The following is a 13982-nucleotide window of genomic DNA, read 5'->3' as shown; positions in this document are numbered from 1 at the left end:
TTTAAGCTTTGTGTCTACAAGTCGTTCACACTATGCTACCACAATAAGACATCCGTATGTACTTGCCCATCCTCCTTCCAAAAGTCACATTAGATTTTTCACATTAATTGAAGTCTGTTTGCCCTCATTCTTAATGAATCTAGAATCCCTGCGAGAAAATTCTTTTTATACCTTAAATGATAAAAAGTGTCTTAGGATATTTTCTTGATAGTAAACTATAAGTAGATCTAAATTGAGGTTTGTAATGTGTGCATCTGTTGGCTTTGGTTTAGCATCCTAAGAACAATCCATACCTTCTGATCAAGGAGCCAACGGACCCTTCTGGGTGGACCTAATAGTCGCCTATGGTAGGCACAGCAGTCACGTGGCCTTCCTAGTAATTGCTCTAGACTGATATTTGCAGCATTGAGATCAGTTCACATATTCGGAAAACCTAATTTCATGGACGTGGGCACAAAACAAGCATCCTAAAGTGTTCAACATCTCTAAGCAACTTGATTTCATTGTTGGAATCTCTCATTCTGCTTCATTTTCCTCTGGGTTTAAGAGTTACAAGTATCAAAGATAAAAAAGAATCATCTTAGATAGTCTTTGGTCTTATCCTGGGTTGTACTGCCCAGATATCTTCTTTGAATTCATAAACAGTCCAGCATCCCCTTTGTTAAACAAGAAGTTTAGTTATTTTTTTCTTCCCATCAAATGAGTTTCCTAACTGATTCTGCTCTGCATTTTGAGACAATAAAAGGTCTATATTGCATCAAGGTAAAAAAAAAAAAACTCCCATGTTTAATTGCCCATGTGCACTGTTTCCTCCATGTTTTTTTTAATTTAGATTTGTTTTTAATTAAAATAGTTTCCGTTAGAACGTGTAATTTGATTCTGTACATATGTGGAGGTATTCTGATTATGAAAGTTCATAAGATGCCTAGGAGGGAGAACAAGGATCACAAATAAGTACCTTTCGCTTGTGGTGGTAAGTCCTACCTTTGCATTGTATGTTTTCTCCAGTCACCCGTTTGGATTTCTCACCCTCATAGGCAGCCTGTCGTCGTTGTTACGCTCGAAGTGGGGCCCACTGAAAGACAACGAAGCCACCATCTCCTTCTACACCAAGCAGATCCTGGAAGGGATACGCTATTTGCATGACAATCAGATAATCCACCGTGACATCAAGGTGAGACCGGCTTTGGCATAGTGTGAATGGACCTACTTGCACAGTGGCTATTAGCTCCTATAAATGTTGGTAGAATTCACATGTTTCTGCTTGTATAATGTGTGTTCCCTAGTTTGAGAATAAGCTTGGATAGAGTCTTGTAACACTTAGTAATGAGCGTAGAGTTGCCCAGCAATTAGTAATGGAGCAAAGAGGCAGCTCTAGAGATGGTGAAGATCACAAAATCGGTATGTGCTTCCCTCTGTATATTTCCTAAACTGCACAGAATACATCCTTTAGTAGCTGCCATTTCCCTTAAGAGCTCACATGATTTCAAGAGGCAAGTTAATTCCATGTTCAGACATCTGATATGCAGGTAGATGGTTTTTGTGTGTATTAGTCAGTCAATCCCATACATGTTCTTATTTCACTATACTCAAGCTGCCTGTGTAAGCAAGGTTTGTGGGATATGGATCACAAGGAAAAACCTTACACTCCATTGTCGCAGTGCTCCAGCGTTTTGTTTCACTCATGGAATATGGTGGAACTCAAATTAGGCTCTCTGCCAACAACACTCCACTTTCCAATGGATCGCTGGATGTGGCTGTAGCATCTTCTACCACTGATCTTTAATGCTGAGGATTGGGTATGTCATCTGTGCCTCTATACTTTGTGGAGATCTAAAAGGTCTCTATATGTTGTATGCAGGTTGGTTCTATTTGTGGTTTAAATGGATACAGACCGGTCTACAGTGACTGGTAGGGCCACTTAATGGAACACCTCTGGCCTGAAACAGACATCTGCCCTGTCCTATTTTTAGCCTAATGTATAGTGTAAGGTTACACCATTACATTAGAGGTGCATTTTCTTTTTCATGTGCTTGCATTAGCATGAAGGGGCTCTGTAGTCAGTGGCTGTGCCCTGAGACAAAATAGATGCCAGCGGTAAGTGAACCAAAGAGTGGGATTAAGGATGTCACAGGTATACTTGGCTCTCATTAGCCAACTCGTAAAGAATAACCAAGTGGATAAACCCTTTCACCGGTGGTTAGAATCAAGTGACCCTTATTTAAAGAATTTTACTGTTTTCACTGTTTTTGCTTATGCTGGGTTTTCTACTACAATAAATCCGTTGTCTCCATTATGACTTTGCAGTCAGGTTGAGCTGTCCATCTCGGTTATTCTTGTACCTTCTTACCAACTTGAAAAAACTGTGTATCACAGCGTGGTGCAAGTGATCTTTCTCAGTTGAGCCGGGACTTTTAGGATAAGTCTGCTTTTTGGTGCACAGGAAGCATGAAATCTAGTGCTCTGTCTTGACATGAAACAAAAATTGTACAGTTAGAATTGCATAGAATGGCAATATGCATGGCAGACGTACACAAAGTTGAATGGGCAGGTACCAGCAACTCGGTCTACCTAGAGGTCCTGAGTTGGAATGGGAGGAGAGTGAGCTGTATGTTAAACTGAGAATAAGCAGCATCTTTCTAACTGAGCTATTATGCCAGCTTTATGCAACGTTCCAGTACTGAAATAGTAGAAGATGCTGTAGAACTAACCTGGGAGCTGTTTTTTGTGCTGCACACTGTGTTGTACAAGCTTCGGCCTGCTTCAGATCAGGATTGTGGTGCACTGGGTGAGCTCTGCATTTTTTTTCAGTTTTAAAGTAGCAGGAAAAGCATAGTAACGGATCGGAGTGCGTTGTCTGAGTTTCAGTACTGGACTAGCTGGATTGCATGGGAAGATAGTGGAAAGAGTTTAATTCACACTATTATTAATTACTAACATGGATAAAGCATGAGGTGCCTTGGGTAAAAGTACAGGTACACTCACAGAGCTGTGCTTCTGCCCCAGGATTGACATAGTGAGTGAACACTTGAATGATCTGGGCTGAGATCTATTGGTAGAGCTGCAAGTGGGTCTCAAATCTTGTATTGCATTGGGTGCTGTACGCAACAATTGAAATGCATTGACTGAGGCGTGAGTGGGTCACAGTAGTTTCATAGCTGATGGTGCCCATGTTTGTTTGTGAACCACTAGCAGACCAGTGTCAAACGTAGTAGTCGAATTGCAGCAGGTAATGTGATCAGAGCAGTACTCAGTTAAAGTGTTTTGTTCTGTGTTCTCATTGGATTGACATGGCTTCATGGTGCTGAGACTTACTGCCAAATTGACTATTAAAACAGCATAGATCTTACTAACCGAATGGAATGATCCTGAATGGAGGTGTTTAGGTCACTCCACAAGTTGGCTCCTGGCAGCAAAAACACACATTCGAGGCATGTGTGCTATAGATAAACATGCTATGCATAAGTCCACCATCTAGTGTTGGGCTCAGATGATTACAAGTTGTTTTTGCTCCAAGAATTTTTCTTCAAGTCACGGGGCTGTACAACTCCTCCTCTTGGTAATACTACGCATGGTCTTTGATGCCATCTTCAGATTGATTTTCCCATCCATGGGTTCAGACGTATCCCGCTCTCCGGTTTGAGACTTGTTCGGGTTCCCTTCGGTCTCTCTATTTATCTTTCGATCATTATACTTTTGCATCCCATACAGCCTTTTGGCAGCGGATCTTCGGTTTGCTTAATCGGGCCGCTACCCGACGGGCAAAACCTCTCCATTTCCAACGCTCTCAGAGAATGACGTGCTAATGGCATGCACTCTGTTCCATTTCTGTCCGAAGTGTCACTCCAAATACCCTCCCACCGACCAACATCTCGTTTGTAACTTATGCCTCTCGCCCAAGCATCGAGAAGACACCTGTGAGGCCTGCAAATCCTTTTGGTCCAAAAAGACTCTTTAAGACCGACGTACGAGACAACAGGAAATGCAGCGCAAACAAGTGAACGATGTCTCAGACATCTTCAGTCGACAGAAAGAGGAGGAGGAAAAAGCTTTAGCTTCACAGAATGAATCACTTTCCATCCATGAGTCAGAGTCTCAATCCAAGGATAAATCGACCATTCTTCAACCAGCGCCGAAGCAACAGACAGTGAGTACTTCTACCCCTGATCCTAACCCCATACCGTCGGTTGCCACAGAAAAACTTGCTCATTGGCCGCCACTGTAAACAAATGCAAAAAGAACAATTGATGAACAGAATGCAGAACAATGTCCTACATTCACCCCAGTACAGAGATCTGGGCCTAAATCCATTGTTTTTTTGCTGCCCATACCATTCCAGTTTGAACCTAGCCATATGCAAATCAGTCTGGACCCTGCAGCCTGAGCAAAAGAATGATGGATTTAACCCAGATCTCTTGACTTGGGGTGAATGTTTGATTTGCTCTGCATTCAGTCCATCATCTGTGTGTCTCTTGCTTTCTCGCCCTAAGTGCGCAGGGTAGGCACAGACATGTTCTCAGGCTCACTGTGCCACTGGATTCAAGCTATCCTGGCTGATATGGGGTGAAACCCTGAAACCGCTCCCAGGATGCTTGTTTCCAGGCAAGGGAGGACCTGGCTTGGCAGTTAAGCCTGTACTGTTCACATAAGGCACAGGGGCAAGACTGATTTGCATATGTCTGGGTCTAAACTGGGGTGGCATGGTGAGCATCAAAACAATGGAATTAACCCAGATCTCTTGACTGGGGGTAAATGTTTGATTTGCTATGCATTCTGTCTATCATCTGTGTGTCTTTTGCCACTGTAGACCAGCTGTGGTGCACACCGTAAACACGTCTTGGGAGCCACGCCCTCCGACTTGGCTCCAAAAGTTCAGCCTATAGCAGGGGCCTCTACCTCCTTGCCATCCGAGGCCACAACGCTTCAATTGTCAGTCTCGACACTGAAACAAAGACTACATATTTTGGAACTGAATGTTCGAGGCATATGAGCTGCAGAATTCATACTTTTGCATAGATCGCCATCTGGTGTTGGGCTCGGATGATTGCAGTTTGTTGTCTTGGAAGACGTCTTTGTAGTCACAAGATAGGTGACTCCTCCCTTGGACGATAGTGCGCATGGGCATCAACTCCATCTTCAGATTGTTTTTTTCCGCCATCTGGTTCGGATGTAACTTCGGCTCCGGTTCGATACCGTGTTTCCAAACCTTTTCGATGTGCAAACCATCACAACTTGACGGTATTGTTTTCGTTTGCATGCCCTTCGCGCTAACTCAAAAATCCTCTATTCCGGTCGTCGGCGCGGGCCTCTGGGCCTATCGACGCCATTCGGGCCTACGGATAATGGAAAGGACTCCATTTTTAAAAAATGCCCCCAGTGTGGAGCTCTATTTCCACACAGCGACCAGCACAAGGTCTGCAACCTTTGTCTCTCGCCAGAACACGAGGAAAAAGATTGCCAAGCATGCGCCTCCTTTCAATCCAAAAAGACTATCCGTGATTGCCGGGCTCAATGACCCGTTATGGCGCAACAGGCTGCACCGGTGCCAGAAGACATCTTCGATGAAGGCCCGATGTTCCAGAGGCAGAGGATTCAGAGGAGCTGGACATCGTATCCGAAGCCGATGAATATGACTCAGATGACCACATAACTCCATGTCAACGAGGGAGTATAACTGCCCCTGCCCCTACCGTACCCGAAAAAAAGAAGGCTCCAGTCAAAACTTCATCTGAAGGCCTTAGTCGCGACCGAAAGGAAACTTCAGAAGCCCTGCCTCCAGGCCCGGCTCCGAAGACAAAGGAAAAGCCTTCCGGCGGCTTAGGACCGAGCAAGCCGCATATCGGGTCCCAAAAAACACAGTCGGTACCGAAATAGAGAATACATCCTACTCCCATTACCTTCAAAAAGGCCTCGGCATCGAGTTCTTCGGCACCAAAAGACCAAAAAGCCTCGGGTCCAAACAAACCCCAAAAACCGTCTGATCTGAAAAAGATTACCGACTCGTCATCGAAGCCGAAGGAGCAAAAATCCCCTTCTAAGGCTCCAGAGCACAAATCAAAACCACTTTCAGAACCGAAAAAATCGACACCGAAAGAAGACGCCAACCAGGAAGAACTGTTTCAACCAGATCCTATCGATCCGAATCTAAATACATTGCATGTGGACCCTAAAACAGGCCATATTGTCAGTCTCCCAACAAAGAAGAGGAAATTAGACACCTCACACTCTCCTGAGGTGCCTGTGAAGAAAAGACGTTGCAACTTCACCATTACAACCCTCTTCTCCTGTTCTTCCTACTAAGCCTTTGTCTCCTGCAAACTCTCCCATACACACTCCTAGACTCTCTCCACACTCACCACCACCACCGGATGATGACTATGACCTAGGGCACGGGGTGGACATAATGACCCTTTAGATGACCCTAATGATGACACTGCTATACCACAGGACACATGGGCAGATGACAATGATCCTGCAGATCCTCCAGACCTTCCTGATCCAGAGGCATACCCAACACGGCTATCTCCCCCAGATGACAACCTATGATTTAGTCCGCTTATTGATAGGGCTGCCCAATATCATGGCGTACAAATGCATTCAGACCCCATGGAGGAAGACTTCCTGGTAGATACTTTTGCCCAGTCACAAAGGACAATACAAACATTGCCCATGCTCAAAGGTGTCATTAAACACGTACCAGACATCTTTAAAGACCCTGTCAGGACCAGAATTCTCAATCCTCGAATTGATTAAAAATATAAACCCGCCCCCAATGATCCCACGTACATTAATGGACAACTTCCTCTAGAGTCTTTGGTAGTGTCCAATGCAAGGAAACGTGCCAATTCTCAAACCTCCGGTGATGCTCCACCTCCAGACATTGACTAAACTACTAGACGCTTCAGGCAAACAAGTTGCCTCCCAAGCAGCTAATCACTGGAGGATAGCTAATGCACAAGCACTGCTTGCCAGGTATGATAAGGCTCACTACGATGAGCTTGACGACCTAATTCAGCCTTCGCCTGACCAATACAAGGCCAAAGCCCATCATCTGGTCCAGGAGGGCAAGTTAATTACAAATGCATCCATTAAATGTGTCCTTGATGCAGAAGGCACTGCATCTAGATCTGTCAACACAAGTGTCTTACTACGCAGACATGCATGGTTGCGCATTTCTGGTTTTCAACAAGAAGTGCAAACCACTATCTTGAATTAGCCGTTCGACCAAGAACACTTGTTTGGCCCATCTGTAGACAGCTTTAGAAAAAATGAAAAAAGACACGGACAATGCGAAATCTATGGGAGCATTGCAGTCTCCATCAACACGAGGCTCCTTTTGTCGCTCCTTTTATAGGGGCGCATCCAAAAACATCAGCGCAGACACTGCTTCCTCCTACAAAAGCCCCACACAAACATCACCCAACAAGGGATATTTCAGAGGCGGGTACAGGAGAAATAATAACAAAGGGAGAGGCCGAAGTAACAGTCGCACCTCCCCCACTACCAAACAATGACTTCCCTCCGCTCTCTCCAGACCATTCCACTCCGGTCGGAGGAAGACTCTCACAGTTCCTACCTGTCTGGAACTCCATTACTACAGCCATGTGGGTAAGACAATTTATCCAGTATGGTTACTGCCAGGAACTTACCGCAACTCCCCCAAACATACCGCCCAAACAGCGTCCCATGTCTACGGAATATCTAATGCTCCTCAAATTGTAAGTTCTCTCACTGCTTCAAAAGCATGCAATAGAACCAGTTCCCCCTACAGCATCAAGGAACAGGGATTTGCTCCCTGTACTTTCTAATCCCCAAAAAGGACGGTACTCTCAGACCAATACTGGACCTCAGACCTCTCCATTTCTACATAGTCAGATTACTTTCACATGATCACTTTAAAAAAATCCTTCCACTACTTCAACAAGGTGACTTCCTTGCCACTTTAGATCTCAAGGATGCCTACTTCCATATTCCTATACACCCTGCTCACAGAAAATATCTCAGGTTTATAGTGGATGGCCAACACTATCAGTTCAAGGTTCTCCCATTCGGAGTAACCACAGCACCCAGGGTCTTCACAAAGTGTCTTGCAGTAGTAGCCGCACACTTGCGGAGACAACAGATTCATGTGTTTCCATACCTGTACAACTGGCTGATAAAAGCCAAGTCACACAGCCAGTGTGTTCACCACACTTACAAAACAATTCAGCTGCTCCATGACTTGGGGTTTACAATAAACCTCACCAAGTCACATCTCCAGCCCTCTTACCTACATCAGTAGCTAGGGGCCACAATAGACACTTCCAAAGCTTACCCCAATCCAGCCTGGATAGCCAGTATGCAAACCCTCATCACAAAATTCCAACCCTACACTCCCTACCAGCTCAAGTGTTTATGCCGCTCATAGGAATGATGGCCTCTTGCATTTTCATAGTACCTCATGCAAGACTTCAGATGTGCCCTTAACCGGAATGCTAAGCACGTCAGTGGAACCAGGCTCAAGGTCAGCTTTCAGATCTGGTGTTGGTGGGCAGCCGCACACATCGCTCTCTGCTGTGATGGAACACACAAAACCTTTCCAGAGGGCGGCCGTTCCTAGACCCAGTTCCACAGATAGTGCTAACAGTGGACTGATCACTCACCGACTGGGGAGCCCATCTCCTAAACCACACAATTCAGGGCAGGTGGACCACTCAACAAAAAATGCTCCACATCAATCACCTAGAATTACTGGCAATTTTTCTAGCATTAAAATCATTCCAACTAAATCTCATCAACAAAACTGTCCTTGTGCACACGGACAATATGACAGCAATGTATTGGATACAGAAACAAGGAGGAACGCATTATTTGCACGTTTCTCAACTAGCGCAAAGCATATGAAGATGGGCTATTCCGGCTAAAAACCTATATCTTCTGGAATAACCTCTCCCAGGAATACACAATCAGATTGCGGATCTGCTAAGCCGTCACACACAGCAGATACACGAATGAGAACTTCATACTCCAGTTCTTCAACCATTTTTCAAAATGTGGGGCCAGCCAGACATAGATCTGTTTGCCACACATGCAAACGCAAAATGCCCAACCTTCGCCGCCAGGTTTCCACACCCTTTGTCCAAGGGCAATGCGATATGGATGAACTGGTCAGGCAGATTTGCGTACGCTTTTCCGCCACACCTACTCATTCCGCTAGTAGTACGCAAGCTCAAACAGTCTCTCAAGATGCTCCTAGTTGCTCCAACATGGGCCCCGGCACCCATGGTTCACAACACTCCTGGAACTCTCAGTAGTTCCACACCAAAAACTACTGCTCTCCCCAAAGCTGCTTACGCAGAAGCATGGAGAGATACAGCATCCAGATCCAACTCAACTAAATCTAGTATTCTGGCTCCTGAAGTCCTAGTCAGGTTACCTCAACCTCCGACCTGACTGTTTGAACATTATTTAATAAGCCAGACGCCCTACTACTAGAGCTTGCTATGCAGCCAATTGGAAAAGATTTGTCATTTACTGCAATAACAACAAATTTGACCCGCTAGATGCTTCAATTCAGAACATTATTTGCTACAAAGACTTCTTTCAAGACAACAACAAACTGCAATCATCCCAGCCCAACACCAGATGGCAATCTATGCAAAAGTATGATATTCTGCAGCTCTACATGCCGAGAACAGATGCATACTGGTAAGTAGCATTTTCTATTCCCTTGTCGAAAAACAAAGCTTCCACCACCAAAATGCTTCATTTTCAGTCCGAAATCTCCATTCGAGCCAATTCTCGAGCAATTTCATCAAAAGCTCGATCCGAAACATAAACTGCAAATTAAGCCTGGAACTAAGAAAATAATGATACAACCACCAAAACAAGACTTTTAAGAAGCAGTTAAGTTGTGAAGAGGCATTTGACATTCCTGTTCAACCTGTAAAGAATAAGAGAAAGGATGCTGCAACTAGTCCATTGCACATGCCTATTCCTGCTTCACCAATACCACAAACACCACCTACACCACCTCACTCAGCACATTTTTCTGAGGCAGGTAACATATCTCCTCAATCTACAGTACAGGACGATCAGGACATCCCAGATGAGAAACAGCCAGGGGATCATCAGGATATTGAGCCTCAAGCAGACACTGACCCTGATGTATATTGCACTCACCCTTCTGAGGATGCCTCTGCTTATCAGGACCTAATAGCACGTGCCACCACATTCCATCAAGTTCCTCTATATAAAGACTCAATATAGGAAGATTTTCTGTTTGAGACTTTGTCTAATGCGCAGAGAGGCACACAATACTGATCTTTACTCAAAGGTGTGATATCATTCACACAATTTTTTTTTAAGTTCCAGTTAAAGCAAGGATAATTACTCCACGCATTGACAAAAAATACAAGGCAGCACCATCGGACCCCATTTTTATTAAAGGCCATCTAACCCTGGACTTTTTAGTAGTATCAAACGCAAGGAAAAGAGCGAACTCCCAAACAACTGGAGATGCACCATCTCTAGAAAAGGAGTCCCAGCTCATAGATGCCTCTGGTAAAATAGTTGTGTAACAACCAGCTGATCATTGGCGTATAGTCAATAGCCAGGGGTTGTTATCAAGGTATGACAGGCCAACTGGGACGAAATGGAGGGCTCCTCCCAACACCTCCCAGAGGAGCATAGAAAGAGGGGTCAAATAGTAAATGAAGGTAAACCTATTACTAAGAATTCTATTAAATGTGCACTAGATGCAGCCGACACCGCGGCTAGGGGTATTAACCCAAGCATCCTATTACACAGGTATGCATGGTTAAGGGTGTCAGGATTTAAGCCTGAAGTAAAGCAGGCCATACTAAATCTCCTATTCGATTAAGAACATATTTTTGGATGTCAAGTGGACACAGTTCTTGAAAAAATGAAAAAGATAACTGAGGTAGCAAAATCAATGGAAGCTCTACAAACTAACACCTATTGTGGTTCTTTACGTAGGCCCAATTACAAACACGGCGCCAAAACCGATACCACAGTACAAAAATCAGGGACAAACCTCTACATCTAGAACCTTCTACAGAGGATCTTATAGAGGAAGCAATTTCAAAGGAAGAGACAGAGGAAACAATATCCGTTCCTCTAATGCCTTTAACAAGCAATGACTTCCATACCATTTTCTCAGAACACAACACCTGTCGGGGGTCGTCTTCATACATTTCTCAACTATTGGAAATCAATCACAACAGACCTGTGGGTCTTGGACATTTTCCAGCATGGTTATGGTCAGGAGCTCATAGCAACTCCTCCAAAAATTTGGCCTCGCAGTCACAAACTATCTGCACATCATTAAGTCCTAGTGCAATAAGATAATGGCTCTATTGCAAAAGGGAGCAATAGAACCAGTCCCACAGAGATTTCAAAGAACAGGAGTATATTAACTTTACTTTCTTATCCACAAAGATGGATCCCAATGACCTATTCTCGTTTTCAGACCTTAAGATCATTATCATCATCAGAACACTTCCATATGGTCACTCTCCAAGAGATCATGCCATTATCACAAAAAGGGGACCTCATGCGGCTTTAGATCTAAGAGTCGACCATTTCTATATACCAATATATCCTGTGCATAGGAAATACCTCAGATTTCTATTTCAAGGAAAACATTATCAGTTCAAAGTTCTTCCCTTTGGGATTACCACAGCACCAAGAGTATTCACAAAATGTCTGAGTGGTAGCAGCACATCTGCGCAGACAAAATATTCATGTCTTCCCGTATCTAGATGACTGGCTAATCAAAGCAAACAATTTCAATCTTTGCAACCAAGACACTCAAAAAAAAACGACATTTGCTACATCAACTAGGGTTTGCCATCAACCTAAAGAAGTCTCATCTATTACCAGACGCTACTCAGTCGTACCTAGGGGCTATACTCAACACACCGTTAGCGTTAGCATACCCACACTCAGACAGAATACACAACATAGTAACATTAATTCAGCAGTTCAAAACCGGGAGTCAAATTCCTACCAAAAAGTTTTTTTAAACTTCTAAGCATGATGGCATCCTGTATTCACTTTAGTCCCACATGCCAGATTAAATATGAGACCTCTACAACGTCTCTCTCAACAATGTACTCCATCACTGGGTCAATTTCACGATCCAATGTTGATAGACAGCCACACACATCAATCTCTGCAATGGTGGAAGCGACAGAATCTATTCAAAGGGCGGCCGTTTCAGGACCCAGGTCCCCACCAAAAAACAGGGGGGGGGGGGTGGACACACTCTCCAATTGTCTCACTTGGCACAGAAAATATCGAGATTGGCAATACACTCCAACATTTATCTTCCAGCTGAACATGTCCCAGGGACAAGCAATCAAATTGTGGACTTTCTGAGCAGAACGCAGCAACAAGTCCACGAATAGCAGATTCTCCCCAATGTTCTTCAACCATACTTTCACTAGTGGGGGTTTCCAGAACTAGACTTGTTTGCAACAAAAGAAAATGCAAAATGCCCACACTTCGCAAGCAGATATCCACATCCTCAATCCAAAAGCAATGCTCTATGGATGAACTGGTCAGGGATATTTGCATACGCTTTTTCACCTCTCCCACTACTTCCACTAGCGGTCAGAAAACTCAGACGAACCTCTCACCATGATGCTAATAGCTCCAACATGGGCTCGACAAACTTGTTTTTCAAGACTCCTGGAACTGTCTTTGGTCCCACTCGAGAAGCTTCACCTGAACCTGGACCTTCTCACACAGAACCACGTAACACTAAGACATCCCAACTCTAAAGAAATGGATCTTGCAATTTGGCTCCTGAAGTCTTAAAATTTGGATACTGTTTGAACATTCTTAAAGAGGCTTGTAAATCAACTACAAGGTATTGTTAAGCAGCAAAATGGAAACCATTTGTTATGTTCTGCCACAAACAAAAGGTCAACCCTCCTCATACAAAGGTACAAGCACTAATTTTATACCTATTGCATTTACAAATGGCAGAGTTACCATACACTTCTATAAGACTACATCTTGCAGTTATTGCAGCATATCTTCAAAATAGACAGCAGATGTGTGTTTAAAATTCCAGGTATAAAAGCCTTTATGAAGGAGCTTAAAAGGATAATTCCTCCTAGACTTCCACCTGCCCCCGCATGGAATTAAACATTGGCCTAAGAAGAGTAATGGGTTCTCCTTTTGAACCATTATGCTTTTGTCAATTGCAGTACCTTTCATGGAAACTTGCTTAATTAATTACTATTACTTCTCTTAGAAGAGTCTGTGAAATGGAGGCGTTAACTCTAGAAGAGACTTTCTTTCAACTACATAGGGATAGGGTAGTGCTTAGAGCCAACCCTAAATTCCTACCAAAAGTAGTGTCCAATTTCCATTTTAGTGAGTCCATTGATTTACATTTTTTTTCCCCCCGCAACCAGACACCGTTGCAGAAAGGGCATTATACACATTAGATGTCAGAAGGGCATCAACAGGACTAAATCATTTAGAAAAACGAAACAATTGTTTGTTGCCTTTGCACCTCGTCGTATGGGAAAAGCAATTTCAAAATCAAGCATTTCAAGATGGATAGTTAAATGTATCCTATATGCTATGCAAAAGCTAAACAACTTTTGCTTGCTCCACCAAAAGCCCATTCCTCTAGAAAAGTTGGAGCTTCTATGGCTTTCTTAGGGAACATTCCTATTACTGATATTTACAAAGCAGCAACATGGTCAACTCCACACAGTTTCACAAAACATTGTGTGGATGTATTTGCACAACAAGCCAGTGTTGATCAGGCAGTATTGAAGACTTGTTTTCAAACAACTGCAACCCCCACAAGTTAATCACTGCTTAGGGAAAGGGACTGCTTTACCGTCTATGCAAAGTATGTGTATTTTGAGCACACATGCCTCAAACAAATTGTTACTTACACTGTAAGAATCTTTTCTTGGCATGTAGTGCTGTAGATTCACATGTGCCAGTCCTCCTCC

General features: G+C 43.8%; 1 protein-coding gene across 2 annotated transcripts in view; it reads left to right on the top strand.

The window, feature by feature from the left end:
* Nucleotides 1-13982, top strand: part of LOC146861338 (mitogen-activated protein kinase kinase kinase 5-like) — an 802557-nt gene that overhangs the window by 437072 nt on the left and 351503 nt on the right. For both annotated transcript variants that reach the window (XM_085645620.1, XM_085645619.1), the window contains exon 17: nt 1038-1174. In XM_085645620.1, the coding sequence (XP_085501746.1) occupies nt 1038-1174 (137 nt within the window). The remainder of the gene's footprint in view (nt 1-1037; nt 1175-13982) is intronic.

This window comes from Triturus cristatus, chromosome 3_1 (assembly GCF_964204655.1).
Source record: "Triturus cristatus chromosome 3_1, aTriCri1.1, whole genome shotgun sequence".
Taxonomy (NCBI): domain Eukaryota; kingdom Metazoa; phylum Chordata; class Amphibia; order Caudata; family Salamandridae; genus Triturus; species Triturus cristatus.
This window is presented reverse-complemented; position numbering and strand designations above follow the sequence as displayed.